The sequence below is a fragment of the Myotis yumanensis genome, unplaced genomic scaffold (genome assembly GCF_028538775.1).
Source record: "Myotis yumanensis isolate MYYU_CA2020_CCGP unplaced genomic scaffold, mMyoYum1.0.hap1 SCAF_16, whole genome shotgun sequence".
Lineage (NCBI taxonomy): Eukaryota > Metazoa > Chordata > Mammalia > Chiroptera > Vespertilionidae > Myotis > Myotis yumanensis.
The window spans coordinates 15,415,913-15,429,995 of NW_027223767.1; the positions used below are offsets into that span (position 1 = coordinate 15,415,913).

Below are 14,083 nucleotides of genomic sequence, written 5' to 3' on the forward strand. Positions count from 1 at the left end.
CAACGATCACCTGGAGCGAGCTGACTGCTCTAACTTTGGTGCTTGGTCAGACCAGCAAGGCCCTCTTCTCTCTGGCAGACCCACAGGAAAGCAGGGCTCTGACTGGTCCCCAGGCTCATCCTCTCCCTGCAGCCCAGCACCTGTTGAAAGGCTCCTCTGAGCCTTGGCAAGCAGCTCTGCCCCTAGCGGGAGTCAGAGGCATGAAACTTGCTTTCGGGAAACCAGGATTAGAGCCACACCACCTGCTCCCACAGCCTCTGCGGTCCTCAGCCTCCCGGAGCATCTCAGTCAGCCACAGGTGAGGACAGGGCCCACTGAGGCACCTGGGAGGGCAGGGGTGACACTGTGGCCTGGGGATTGCTGAGGAGCAGGGGTGGGGTGTGGAGGGGAAATCCTTAGGATTGGATCTAACCCTTATTTAAAAAGAAGGGGTGTGTATAGCCTGTGATTGTATACCTGTGTGTCTGTACCAACACCTGTCAATCTCAGTGTGTGTGTGTGTGTGTATGCCTGTGGGCCATGCCCAGGATGACTCTCTGTATAAGAGTGTGTGTCAGTGGACTCGTGTGTGGCTCTGCTTCTGTGGAGGTCTATATCAAGGCCGGGTTGGTGTGGAGCAGTGGAGCAGCTGGTGGCAGAGCCCTAAGTGTGGGCAAGGAGCTAGTGTCAGCGTATTTGTCTGTGGGGTAGTGATCCCGTGTATGACTATTTCCCACAGTGTGTGTGTATAAGGACGTGGGCATCAGTGTCCAGCTCTGCATGGGACAGTGATCCAAGTGTGTCTGGCTGTGTGTTGGCATCAGAGTGCTACCAACCGTGTGGCAGTGTGCATGTGTGCCTGTCACAGTGTCCCCGGCTGTTTCTGAGTGTGTGGGACAGCGCTCCGTGTGTGAGAGGTCTGTGAAGCAGTGGTTCGGTGTGTTTGTATCAGGCAGTGTGCATCTGCCCTGTGTGTTTGTATCTGAGCGTGGCCACACGCTCCCCGGTGCGGCGGTGCCCAGTGTGCTTGTGTGTAAGTGTGTTTGGGTGTGAGCGCCATGCATTCTCCTGGTGTGTGTATCACAGCGAGTAGGGCTGTGTGTGCGCTTGTGAGTATGTGTACGGGACTGGGTGTCAGCGTCCTTGCTCGGTACAGGGCCCGCAGTGGTTCGGTCTGGCGGGCCAGGGCAGGTGTGGGCCTCCTCCCCACCGCAAGCCGCGACCCCTCCCACGGCGGCGAGAGGGCGGCGGCGCGGGCGCCTCTAGGACCCGGCGGCGGCCGGCCGCTGTCCCCCGGCCGCGCGAGTGAGCATGTGCAGAGCCGGTGCCCGCTAGCCCGCCGCCCGCCCGCCGCCCGCTCGGCGCCCGCTGGCTCTGCCGCCGGGCTCAGCGCAGAGGTCCGTCCGCAGCCCAGGCGAGCCCGGCAGCGGCGCCCAGTGCCCGGCCGCGTCAGGCCGCTCGCCGCGGACCCGGGACAGCCCGGGGGCGTGCGGGCGCCGGGGCGCTGGGCTCGGGCACTGCGGGGCTGCGGGCTCGCCGCCCCAGGGAGGCGCGCGCGTGGCCGCCGGAGCGGGCGCCCCAGCCGGCCGCGATCGCGGGTGAGTCCTGTCCCCCGGGTGCCCGGCCAGGACACCCGCGCGGGCTGCGGGCAGGGTTCCCCTGGTCCGGCCGGCGAACAAGTTTGTGTGGACGCGGCTGGGGACGCGGTGGGACTGCACCTGCCGGGGCTTCCGGGCGCGCTGGCGGGGCGCCTTTGGGGTGCAGCGAGTGTGAGTGTGCGCATGGCGGGGAGGGCTCCGGGATGAGGGGCTGGGGCGGGGGCGGGGGCGGGGGCTCAAGGCAGTTGCTGGAGCTCATGCCCCTCTTGGTTTACTGAGACTGTCCGTTTCCCAGATGAGCCGCGGATCTGGTACCGGGAGGGGAGCGAGGACACGCTTTGGGGTGCGCACAGCCTCTCCTAGGAGGAGACAGTTCACCCAGCGGCAGCTCCCTCTCGTTCTGCTACCAAGCCAGGCTTCCGGTCAGCAGAGGGCTTGCTCCAGCTTGGTGAACTTGAGCAGAGGCAGAAGCTAAAGCAAGATGTATATATATTTTGTCCCGGTATCTACCCCAAGTACAGCTTTGCGTCTTCACAGGCGTGGACAGAAACTCACGCCTGGTGGCTGCTAATTGCGTTTTTCTTTTGTATCGAGACGCCTCCAGGAGTACCCTGCCTCTGGGTAACCTGGGGGTTGTCTTTTCCTGAGCATCTGCGCCCTCCTATAATGCCTGTTCCTTACCGGCTCGCAGCGCAGAGCGGGGGACTTCTGCTGCTTTGCTGAGCCTGCTGAGTCCTGGGAGGATGGTGTAAGGGTTCCAATCACCCCTCCCCCCCCACCGCCCCCATAGTCCTGCCCTGGGATCCATCTGCTGCCTACACTAGCCGGGTCCCCGCTGCTCCCAAGATGGACAAGCTCGGAACTCCACTACTTTTCTAACAACATTAGATGCCCTGGTCCTCCGTGTATTCCCTCTTGTCGCTGAAACATGCGGTTTATGGAGGCACATGGGTTGTCCCAGCTTGGGACTCCATGCCATGGCTGTGATGAGGAGATGGGCCTTTTCTCCTCCGCATTGCCTAGGCCATGGAGTTCAGAAAGTGAGGGCCCCTGGGGAGTAGAACAGAGGAGGTGGAAAGCTGGCTGGCCCTGCCCTGTCTGTGGCAGCCCTACCTGGTGCTTGTAGGGGCTGGAGAGAGGGCCAGGGGGAGGTGTCTCTCAATTATGCCTCTCACTACCTCATACACACTTAGCTTGGCCCTCGGGAGTGCCGTGGAGAAGGTGCCCTGCTGGGCCACCACAGACCAGGGGTTCTACAAGGAGGAGCAGCGGTGCTGGTTTGTGGGAGGATATGTTGGTCTCTCCCAGGCCCACTTGCTAAGGAGCTTGGTGAGCTGGGTGGTGAGCTGGGTGGTGAGCTGGGTGGTGGGCTGGTGGGCTGAGCTGGCAGCTCACCTTCCCCAGGAGGATGCCGGGGTCCTCACCTGCTGCTGCATCCTCCTGTGCTCAGCGGGACCGTTCCCACAGCTCCTCTGGAAGGAAGAGGGATTATTCGGGGGGTTAGTGGGCATTGGAGCCTGTGGGGTGCTGTTCTGTGGCCTGCAGCCTATCTGGCTGGAAGCGAAGAGAAGCCTGGATTAGGCATAAGGCCAGACCCCTGTCCCTTCCCTCATGTCTGCCTAACCAGGCAGAAGTGGGTATTCCGGGCCACCAGTTGGTCGGCTGCTGAAGCCCGAGCCTCCAGCCGAGTCAGGTAAGGCCCGGCATTTGGGGAGTAAGTCACAGAGCTGGTTCCCTGTAGAGTCTTCAGGCTACACCGAGCCTCCAGGCCAGATGGAATCCTGTCCGAGCAGGGCCTCTGGGGAATGGGTGCTTCTCTTTGTAGACTCTCGGCTTGTGCTCCCATCTGTCTCAGATCCCAGTCACACTTGGTGAGACCCATTCCCTGACTCTCCCTCGGGTGCTACACTGAGGTTAAGGCCAAGGGCTTTGGGGCAGCTCAGTGTTTAGGCCTTCAGGGTCTTTACTTGTTAGATATGCATGATAATCAAACCCGCCAGCAGGGGCAGAGCTGGGCTAGAGGCAGGCCTGCTCATCTGGGGAGCGAATGCATGAACCTGGCCTTTGACTCCCTTCTCCGTGGGGCTCAATGTCTTGTTTACACACTGTTTCTTCTAATCCCTCCTCGTGGCTCTAATAATCCATGTTGACATATTATCCGATGATAATTATCAGAAAATTATCAGAAATGTGCCGCTTTTGGAGAACGTGGTTAGGGAGGAACTCTGCCTCCCAGTGTGGATGTGAGAAGTGGAGGAAAGAATGGATTCGATTAATTTTGTAAGCTTTAAAATGCAGTGCACCGATTGGTGGCTGTTGAGGTCTCTCCCTTCTACTTCTCTTCTCTTGCTGCTGGAAACCAGAGGGTAGCTGTCTTGGTATGAGGGGGCCAAGAGGGAGGTGTCCTGAGCCCCTCATCCCAGTGCCTGCAGGCACAGCAAGCAGAGAGCCAGAGAAGGGCCAGGCTGACTGGGTGGGTACGTCACTCACTTGCCCAGGTTTGTCCTGGTCGCTCAATGGGATCTAGGCAACTCGTAGAAGTGCACCACTGAGTAGGAGAAACATATGAACAAATGAACAAAATAAGGTTCTGTGAAAGAGGTGACCCAGAGATAGCCCAGAAGACATTGTGCTTGGCTGTTTCAGGAGTGGGTTGGGCTCTAGATCAATTAACTACAAAGGGAACACACCAGCCCCCGCAGGGGTATTCTGTCTTTCGTTGCAGCCCTGGCCCTTAGCACGGTGCCTGGAAGAACCTACATGGCTGGTGTTGAACACATGAAGGCCATGTGCTCTGGTAGATGAAACTACACATTTAAAATCAGAAAACTTGGAGCCCAGGCTAGCAATAGCTACTTATCTTTGCCCACATTAACTGGCCCTCTTTCTGTCTCAAACTCTGCAAGTGTAAAATGGGGATGATAATGATTTTGACTTCACAAGTTTATGGAGCGATCACTCATTCGTTTGGTTTGTTGATCTGTTCATTCAACACAATTGATAGTGTGCGAGCCTGACTACCTTGCAGTCTCTAATGTAGCATAGAAAAATGTATTCTTATTTATATGAACTTCAGCAGTAGGTTTGATGGAGGATCCCCTTGCTTTTGCATTGACTGGAGTTTCTACCTTACTGTTATGTTTTATAACTTTTTTAGCAACATTTCTTACTTTTCGGCTTTCTTCAAAAGTTCAGAAGTTCAAAGATTTGCCTCTTTGTGCTCACTCTGGCAGCACATATACCAAAGATTTGTCTCTTCAAAGTTAGGGAACCCCCACTCCATTCCCATTTCCCAGACCATATCCCACTCAAGGGCCAGCAGGTTTATATTTAACTAGAGGCCCAGTGCATGGATTCGTACAGCGGTGGGGTCCCTCGATCTGGCCTGTGCCCTCTTACAATCCAGGACCCCTCGGGGGTTGTCAGACTGCTGGTTTTGGCGATTCCCACAGGCCAAGCTGAGGGACTCCACTGGTGCACAAATTCATGCACCGATCCTCTAGTATGCATATAAGATCTTTGGTTAATCTCTTCCCGTCCTTCCCTCTAAGATTCATCAGTCTGTTCCATGTTTCCATGCCTGTGCATTGAGCGTCTGCCCCCTGGTGGTAAGTGCACGTCATAGCTACCGGTTCAACGGTCAGATGGTGAAATGGTCGCTTAGGCTTTTATATATATAGATGGGTCCTTCGCTCTCTTCTGAGTCTCCAAGACCAGAGGCGTGGGAGCCCAGGGTGAGGGCAGCATGGCCTGGAGCATTGGAGGGTGGCCAGTGGGCACAGATTTCCTGGGAGCCTGTCCTGTGTTCCACTCGGAGGTGGGCAGAGGTACTGACTATGTCCGCAAGGGGCTCACAGGCTGGGAGGAGGAATAGGCAGAGTAGCAGAGTCCTGACTCCAGGTAGGACCAGGCACAGTTCACAGAGCATCCAACTTTGCCATCTAGCTCTGTGGGGCCGGGGAGGGCGGCTCTGTTCCAGGGATCAGGAAGGCATCATGGAAGAGGTGGCATTGGAGCTGATGCCACCTTGGCTGGTGGCCACAATGCATTGCAGAGCCATGAGACGGGGCACGGACATCCATGGCCAGTGGAAGAACATGTGTGAGGGGGTGCAGAGCGCCTCATGCTGGCCAGCGGACGCTGGTTGGGAGATTGCATTCTGGAAGCAATAGTGAAAGGAAGGGCTGGGAGACTGAACCAAGAAGGGCCATTGAATGCCAGGCTGAGGAGCTTCAACTTGGCCATCTGAGCCCTGGGGATCCTTTGCAGGCCGTAGCATTAGTTCCTGTTAGAAAGATCGCCTTCTTAGGCTACTGGGAGGGGAGGGTCCAGATGACAGGCACTGAGCCTGAGCAGGGCAGAGGCAGGCTTTGGTGAGGTAGGAGAAGACAGGGAGGGGAGGATCCCTGGTGTGGCTTTGTTGAGACACCCCCCCTCCCCTGCCGGCTGCCAGTCATAGAGGCTGGGGCTCAGAGTGCCCATCTCCCTGTCTGGAGAGCAACATGCTGGGCCCTGTTCCTTTGTCTTTATGGCTCTCCTCTCTTCTCTTTCCTCCCCTCCCCCCTCCTCTCCTGGCCTCCCCTCCCCCCTCCTCTCCCTGTTCAGTTTCTCAAGCCCCAAACCTGGGTGAGAGGCAGGTGCCATCTTCCCAATCCCCCCCTGCCCCCCCCACACACACCTTCTTTATGTTCAGCATCTACCTGGGACCCAGATAACAACAGAGGGACAGAAGAGGGCTCAGGTTGCCTGAGTGCCCACCTGAGCCAGGCTCCTGCTCCCTCCCTGAGACCCAGGGAGCACCTTTGTCCTATTATTTCTCCTCTCATTCCTGAGGGAACTCCAGGTCTCCATCCCCCAGGCCCTGCCCTTCTCTGGGGTGACAACCGGCCTCTAGACGGCCACTGGGCATGACAGAGGTGTCCTCAGCCCTGGCGCCCCTCCAACCAGGCCTGAGCCTCAGGCAAGATGGAGCCCCCCATCGTCCCCCCTGAAGCATTTTGCATGGTTCTGAGGAGGGAGGTGCCACATGGGAAGCATGGCTTAGGGGAAATGACCCAGACTTCGGGAGGGGAGGGCCCAGCAGGCGGCACACTGACCCACATGGCAGCGTCCAGGAGGTTTGGCTCGGGGACGCCGTGTGCAGGACTTCCTCCAGGAGCTCTGGCCTGGCAGGCTTTCAGAAAGGTGCGGAGGGAGGCACACCTCACTCTTTGCGGAATAAATCTTGCCCTGTGTGAAGCCGGAGCTGGTGTGGGGAGAGCAGGACGCTTAGTGGGCACGGGGCGGGCTCTGAAGCTGGTGGCCTGGGTCTGAGCGCCAGCCCCGGTGTGTCTGACCTTGGGCAGTGGACTTCACCCGGCTGAGCTTTAGTGACTTTGGCTCTCAATGGGGGCAACCAGGGCATCTGCCGCGGTGGGAGGTATCGAGTGAATGAGACGGCGCAGGTCGAGTATCCAACGCAGCCTAGCCTGTGTATTAACACCGCATGTGCTTCATAAATGGTGGCCTGGAAAAATAAGATGATTGCTAACAGCCATCTTAGCTGGGACCAGCTTCAAGTGGGAATGGGATAGGAGGCCCACCCCAGGCCATGAGGGGCTAAGAAGAGGCGAAGGTGACTGATTTCACTGTCCGCAGGCCTCCCCTCCGGCGTTTCCTTGTTTGCCTCTTTGTATTCATAACCAGTGTTGGCCATGGTTGGTGGGTAGCAGTTTTACTCCTCGATTGACCCCACAACAATGCTGATTTACGCCCATTTAACAGGTGAGGAGCCTGAGGCTCTGTCCTGGCAATGATTTTCCCAAGCTGGGTTCGCTTTTGTGGAGTCCCCCCCCCCACCCCGGCCCCCGTCCCCCCCCTTTCGTCCCCCCCCCCCCCCCCCCCGCGGGCTTTGGAGGGCAGTGGGCACAGCTGATGGGCTCCCAGGCCAGTGCCTCAGGCAGTGGCTGGATGTCCCCAGGGGTCAGCGAGTGCTGCTTTAAGACTGACCTCCTGGCTGGCTGTGAGCGCCTGCGCAGATGTATCCCACCCTGGGACCTGGGGATGTGGTGGTAAATCCCATGTGATCTGTGCCCTAGAGGGGCTGCCAGCCAGAAGGAGAGGTGGGCATGGCAGGGAGGGGGTGATTGGCAAGTATAATATTGGTGGGGAAGTGTGGCAGAAGTCTAGGGCAGAGGGGCAAGTTCCTAATGCTTTGGGCATGCAGGCCCCCAATGCAGGTGTTCTGGGCTGGGAATTGCTTTGTGATTTTAGAAGTTTGGACTGGCAGCCTGCTTTATAACAGGCCTGGGTCATTGAGCTTCCGCCCAACCCCTGCCTTCATGCCCAGTGTCCCCCTCCTCAGACCAGGGGCAGCCCCTCGGGGAAGGGGGAACTCCAGAGAGGACATTGGAAGGCCTTGGGGAACTTGGGTGTGATCAGTAGAATCCTGATTGTAGCCCTAACAATGCCCACTCACTGTTCACCACCCAACTTGTAGCTCGTGTCCACAGCCTGTATGTAAAGTGTGTATGGGAGCCACACCGCATCTTCCAGGTTCTGAACTGTTAACCCTCTGCCCACATTTCTGCTCTGTCTTATCCGGACTTTTCTTTCCCTAGCGGGAGTCCTTCCTTCTCCCCTTTTAGTTTCACCTCACAGGATTATTTTTGCTGATAGAATCCTGGTCTTGTAACCAGAAGTCCTTTGTGAGCAGAGCTGGAAACACCTCTTCATGGACTTACAGCTGGGAAAGGATAGCATAAACCTCAGGCACCTCGTCGGCCTCCGTGGCCTGGAAGCCCTCCCTGTGCTAAGCTGCCTTCGGGCAGTGTGCTCACGCACCGTGGCCTCTGCTCTTCAGGCTGAGCTCCCACAGCTCCGGATAAGTGGAACTCGAGATTTCATTGCCCGGAGACCCCACAGGGGCAGGTTTCTGATACTGGGATCCTCCTGTCAATTTATCTCATCATTCATTTACAAAAATGTATTCAGAACCAAAGATCGCCGAGCATCTGCACGGCCAGGCCTCACGCTGGGGGCCCGAGTTACCAAAATGAAAAGGGTAGGACCTCTAGCCTTGAGGCGATCACAGTCCTGCCAAGATGACTGACAAGTAGCTGGACAATTAAAATCGTCCCAGGATGTGAGTGCTGGGGAAGGGGCCAGCTGTGGCCTGTGGGAAACTGAGGAATCTCCCAGTGGGTGAGGAAAGCTTCTGAGAGGAAGTAGCACCTGGGCTGAGCCTTGGAGGGAGCACAGGGCCAGGGGTGGGGGACGTCCGGCCTGCGGGCCATATAAGGCCCAAGAAATCATTTGGTCCGGCCCTGCCAAGGCATTAGGGGTGAGTTAATTAAATGTTTGACCAAATATAGCAAGCTAATTTTTAAGTTGATCATTTTGTGTGGCCTGAAAATAATGTTATAAATATCCAAATGGCCCTCGGCAGGAGAAAAGTTCCCCACCCCTGCATTAGGCAAAGGGGGGAAAGACATAAGAGACACTGTACAGAGGCATCAAGACAGATGTGCTGGGTAGTTGTGCTGGAGCATGGTGGGCGTGTGTGTGCGTGTGTGCGTGCACATGTGCATGGATGCGTGATGGCGAAGCCAATGGAAAGGGCCTGGGGAGAGATGAGCTATGGGCCGGATCATGAAGGGGCCTTGTATGTTGTGCTAAGGAGCTTGGAGTTTATCCCAAAAGCCATGGAGAGCTATTGAAAGGGGTTTTAGGCAGGGGAGTGCTGTGATCAGATTTTCGTGTTAGGAGGATCACCCCGGCAGCCCTGTGGAGGTGGGTCGGAAGGGCCAGAGCTTGGAGACGGGGAGATCAGTCAGGATTTCTCAGGATTTTCTCTGCGGTTTTACAAATCTGACGAGGCTGGCTGGGGTGGGCCTGGCACACACCAGCTTAGAGGGAAAATAAAGGTCTGAAATGGCTTCCCGACTCAGAGTTTAATTCCACCTTCATTTGCTGGTTACCCAGCCTGCCACCCCCACTCAGCCTAAAGGGCCCGCCGCCTGGACTCCCAGATCCCTGCCCTCCCCAGAGGCCTCAGAACTGGCAGCTATCAGCGTTCGATCAGAAAGGGTCATGCAGGTCCGGGCTTCTCCGGATCTTCGCCCCTGGAATGCCAGGCCACAGAGCCCAAACATTGTCTTTCCTCTCACACCCGGCTGCCTGTTCCCAGCGCACAGAGCAGCCATTGAGGGGCCGCGAGTCTGGCGGGAGTCCCGGCCCATGTTAGTTACGGGCAGCGGCTTAGTCACGCTCCTCGGAGCCTTTCTTCTTGGGACAAGCCTGTCCTTGTGTGAGGGCCTTCCTCCCGCAGCAGCCCAGCTCCAGGCAGCTGCAGAACCCGCTGCCCGCCCCTCACAGCACACTTCAGAGGCCCGCCAGTGGGAACCACCGCTCAGCAGGAGACCTGATGCTGGGGATGGAGGGGTCCCTGGGAGGCTGCCCTGAGAGCCCTTCACCTTCTCCACATCAGATGCTCCAGCCCCTGATCACAGGTGCGGGGCCCTGGGCTGTCCTGTTCCTTTGGCCCGTAGCCTTCAGGAAGCCTGGGGAGACTGCAAGTTCTTTCCACCCGCCCCCACCCCCACCCCCACCCCCGGTGCCTGTTCCCGTGTTAAAGCTGACCGCCTCTGCCAAGCAATTTCCAAAGCACTGCCTGCTGTCCTCGTGTGCCCCTGGGAGTTTTGCATGCTTGTGTTGAGCACCTGCTGTATACTCATGCCTTGGGCTGGTTGCGCTTGGATGTGGCCGGGCTATCTGTGGAGTTCAGAGCACAGGCTCTGAGTACAGACCAGCTGTACTGCAAACCTTGGCTCCCCCGTCGACCAGCTTTGCAATGTTGGGAAAGCTTCTTTGCCCCCTCTGGCCACGGTTCCTTCATCTGTAATTGGGGCTATTACAGGATCCACCTCACTGGATTGGTGGGGAGATGAAATGAGATAACACGTAAGGCGTTGAGCCGAGTGCCTGACGCTCAGTAGGACTCAGTACAGAGCTGCTGCTCTTCCTCGTCCCTGTCGCTGTCGTTACTGGATCCTCACTGCCGCTCAGGGGACAGTGTTGTCCCATTTTACAGGTGACGAAGCTGAGGCCTGGGAAGTGAAGTAACTCGCCCGATGGCACCCAGCCGGCCGGTGGCAGAGCTGAGACTTGAAGCCCGCTCTCTGCCCAGTGCCTGCAGCACAGCCAGCCCCTTTGGTAAACGGAGCCAGCAGCGAGGGGCTCCTGGCCTGGAGCGGTGGGAGTGGTGGCCCCTCCTATTTCACCTACGTGGTTTTCTCTGCTTTTCCAGGTTTCTGAGCCGGAGGTGAGGGTTGGCAGAGCTCAGGGATGGCGAAGGTCATGACACTCGGCCAGAAGCTGCAGCCCCAGGGCCCAGTGGCCGGATATGAGTGATGGTGCCAGCTGAGCACCTGCCGGAAGCGGGGCAGGAGGAGCAGTAGCCCCCCGAGAGCACCGGCTGCTCCAGGATGCGGCGATGATGCCTCCGGAGGCCCCGGCCTCGCTCCCGCCCGGGCGCTAGGAGCCGTGCCCAGGCTCCAGCCAGGAGCCCTGCCGCCCAGGGGCATGGCCAAACCTTTCTTCCGACTCCAGAAGTTTCTCCGCAGAACACAGTTCCTGCTGTTCTTCCTCACGGCCGCCTACCTGATGACCGGCAGCCTGCTGCTGCTGCAGCGGGCCCGAGTGGCCCTGCCGCAGGGGCCCCGGGCGCCTGGCTCCCTGCAGGCCTTGCCCGTGGCCGCCATGGCGCTGGGCGTGGGCCTGCTGGACAGCAGAGCCCTGCAGGACCCCCGTGTCAGCCCGGAGCTGCTGCTCGGCGTGGACGTGCTGCAGAGCCCCCTGGCCCGGCCCCGACCTGGGCCCCGCTGGCTCCGGAGCCGCAACTCGGAGCTGCGCCAGCTGCGGCGCCGCTGGTTCCACCACTTCATGGCTGACCCCCAGGCGCTGCCCGCCCTGGGCCCCGCGGCCCCCAGGCCAGCCGCCAGCAGCCGAGGTAGGTGCTCAGCCCTGGTTCCTCTGGCATATTTGGGAGCTGCTCTCAGGAGCCTGCTCAGGGTCACGGGATCAGAGGCCCCTTTCTCTGGCCCCTGGGGCGGCCTGAGGAGTAGGCACTGCAGACCCACGGCCTTCACCTGTTGTCCCTTCCCTCCTGCTCGCACGGCGCGGGGAGGGCCTGTGATGGGAAGCCCCTTGGAGTTTCGCTCCCTCACCAGCTGGACTTCCACGTGGCTGAGGCAGGATGTGTGAGCAGGTCACTTTGAGCTCAGACTTTGGGTTCAGACCATCCTTGTCCTGAATCTTGGCTTAGCCACAAACTTGTCGGGTAGCCTTGAACATGGCGCTTACCTTCCCCAGGTCCCTCTGAGATGGAGATAGAGATGCCCGCCCCAGGGTTGTCATGGGGATTAAATGTGATCGTGTAGAGCAGTGGCTGGCAAGGTGGGGTCCCAGAACGGCAGCTTCAGCATCACCGGGGAGCCTGTTCCAAGTGCAGATTCTCGGGTTCTCCCGGACTTGGGGGATCCTGAGCTCTGGGGCAGGGGCCGCAGTCCATGTAGCCACCCTCCCCGGTGATTCTGATGTACATTATACACCTAAGCCGAGGACGCCTGGGCTGGAGGACCTAGTACCTTATTCGGCACTCAGTAACTGGCAGCTGTTATCACTTAATAAAAACAGCTAACTCATATGTCATTTACTATGTTCCTGTAAATGTGCTATATATGGGTTCTATGTTATATTCCAGTATTATAGATGAAGAAACTGAGGCACAAAGAAGTTCAGTCAATTCCCAAGGTCATTCTCTTAGTTTGGGTTCCAAGAAGCAAACCCTGAAACCAGGATTCCAATGCACATGGTAGAGTAGGGCTGTGATCCTGGGAACACTGTTAGATAGTGAGAAGTGAGCCAGGGAAGAGAAGACAGCCAATAAAGGGTGTGTTATGGAGCGGAGCAGGTGGGGGCTCAGAACAAGGGTGGGGCATGCATCTCAAGGTGCAGCCTGGGGGACACAGGTGGGCCCGCCACAGTCACACTGCTGAGATCCTAACGTGGGAACAGCCTGGCTTCAGGTCGGGGCTCTGTGCACTGGGTTATACAGGCTCTGTGTGGGCCCAGGAACGGAGCCTGCATGTGATGAGCACCCAGAAAGTGTCATGGCTGTTGTTGGGTGTTGACGGCTCAGTCAGCATCTCAGCATCTCTATCACCGCCCCATTTGGTCCTGAACCCTAAGTCACAGAGGGACTTGCTCTCTTACCTATAAAAAGTGTGGTTGGAGAATGCAGCACTCCATGGCAGGATGCAGAAAGATGTGAGGCGATTGGAGCGTAGGCTTTGAGTTCAGGTCTGGCGCCTAAGTCAGGGAGGGCTATGAGGATCAGGCCAAGGAATCTGGCTTTATTCTAAGGATAATGAGAAGGTGCCAGGGAAGAGAAAGGAGCCCAGGCTTCCTTCACCTTAGGAGGATGACCCTAGTGGCTCAGTAAAATGTAGACTGGAAGACCGCATTGCCATCTGCATGGAAGGAAGTTTCTTCTAAAACCATCTGGGTCAAAGCCCTCACCGTGGGGTTCCTCAGCAAGGCTTTCATGGGAGAAACGAGGAACTGATTCTGCTGCTCATTTTATGCAGGTATGATTTCTATAAACTCTCCTCAACTCACCCAGAGACTGGGTCCCTATGCAGGTGGCACCAGTATAACTCATTTAGACTAAAGTGTCAATGACTGACAAGGTCAACATGGATTTCTTGAGACGAAGCCATAGAAAGAGCACAAGTTTTGAAAGCAGAGCTGAGTGCCTCTCTTGGTATTGCCAGTTCTGGGCTCTGTGACCTTGGGCAAATTAGCTGCAATTCCTCTCTTTATTGCTCTCAATCTGCACTTATTGAGGATTCGTGTCTGGGTCTCCATGTATGCTATTCATAGTGCCCTTCAGGATCTGGGTCTGGTGACAGAGTCAGACATGCACCCACATGTTTACTGCATAGCACGACTAGGGCATGAGGGAGGCAGGTGCAAAGGGCTTTGGGCTTATTAGACAGACGTGACTAGTTCTTTATAACCTGACTTCAACGTGTCTGGCCAGCAGAGGCGAGGGCTCAGGGTGACCTAGTTATAGCCCTGGGTGTTGCGTGCATGTGTCCAGGAGAACCAGTGGGTACCCCCTTTAAGTCATCTTCAGTGACTTAAAAAAGTGACAGAATGGGGCTCCAGTGAAGGCTGAAGGACTGTGGTTAGGTCAGCCGCTATACACCAGTATGGCCTTATCAGTTCTTAAAATATTGGAATGGTGACTATCCTGAGTGCCTGGGGTGCCCTGTGCACTCTGCTGCCCTCCCCAGTGACCCCTAAAGCCTTCCCATGGCCCAACAGCAAGTGAAGAGTTAATACCTGGTACAGCAGGAACTCTAGTGTTGAATGGTCAGTAACTCCATATGTTATTAAAGATTTTAATATCCCCCAAGATTTCAGGAGGAATTTGTGCTCTGGGTGAGGCAGTGGTGTCACAT

General features: G+C 57.3%; 1 protein-coding gene across 6 annotated transcripts in view; it reads left to right on the forward strand.

The window, feature by feature from the left end:
- Positions 1-239: 239 nt before the first annotated feature.
- The window catches only part of WSCD1 (WSC domain containing 1), a 41,726-nt gene continuing 27,882 nt past the window's right edge, over positions 240-14,083 (forward strand). Inside the window, exons 1-2 of one of the 6 annotated variants that reach the window (XM_070392963.1) lie at positions 240-298; positions 10,864-11,565. In XM_070392963.1, the coding sequence (XP_070249064.1) occupies positions 11,139-11,565 (427 nt within the window). In that variant the 5' untranslated portion in view covers positions 240-298; positions 10,864-11,138. Of the gene's footprint in view, positions 299-1,416; positions 1,578-2,045; positions 2,061-2,887; positions 2,907-10,031; positions 10,067-10,723; positions 10,770-10,863; positions 11,566-14,083 lie in introns of those variants that run through there. The other 5 variants (XM_070392964.1, XM_070392966.1, XM_070392968.1 and 2 more) reach the window with 5 other exon arrangements.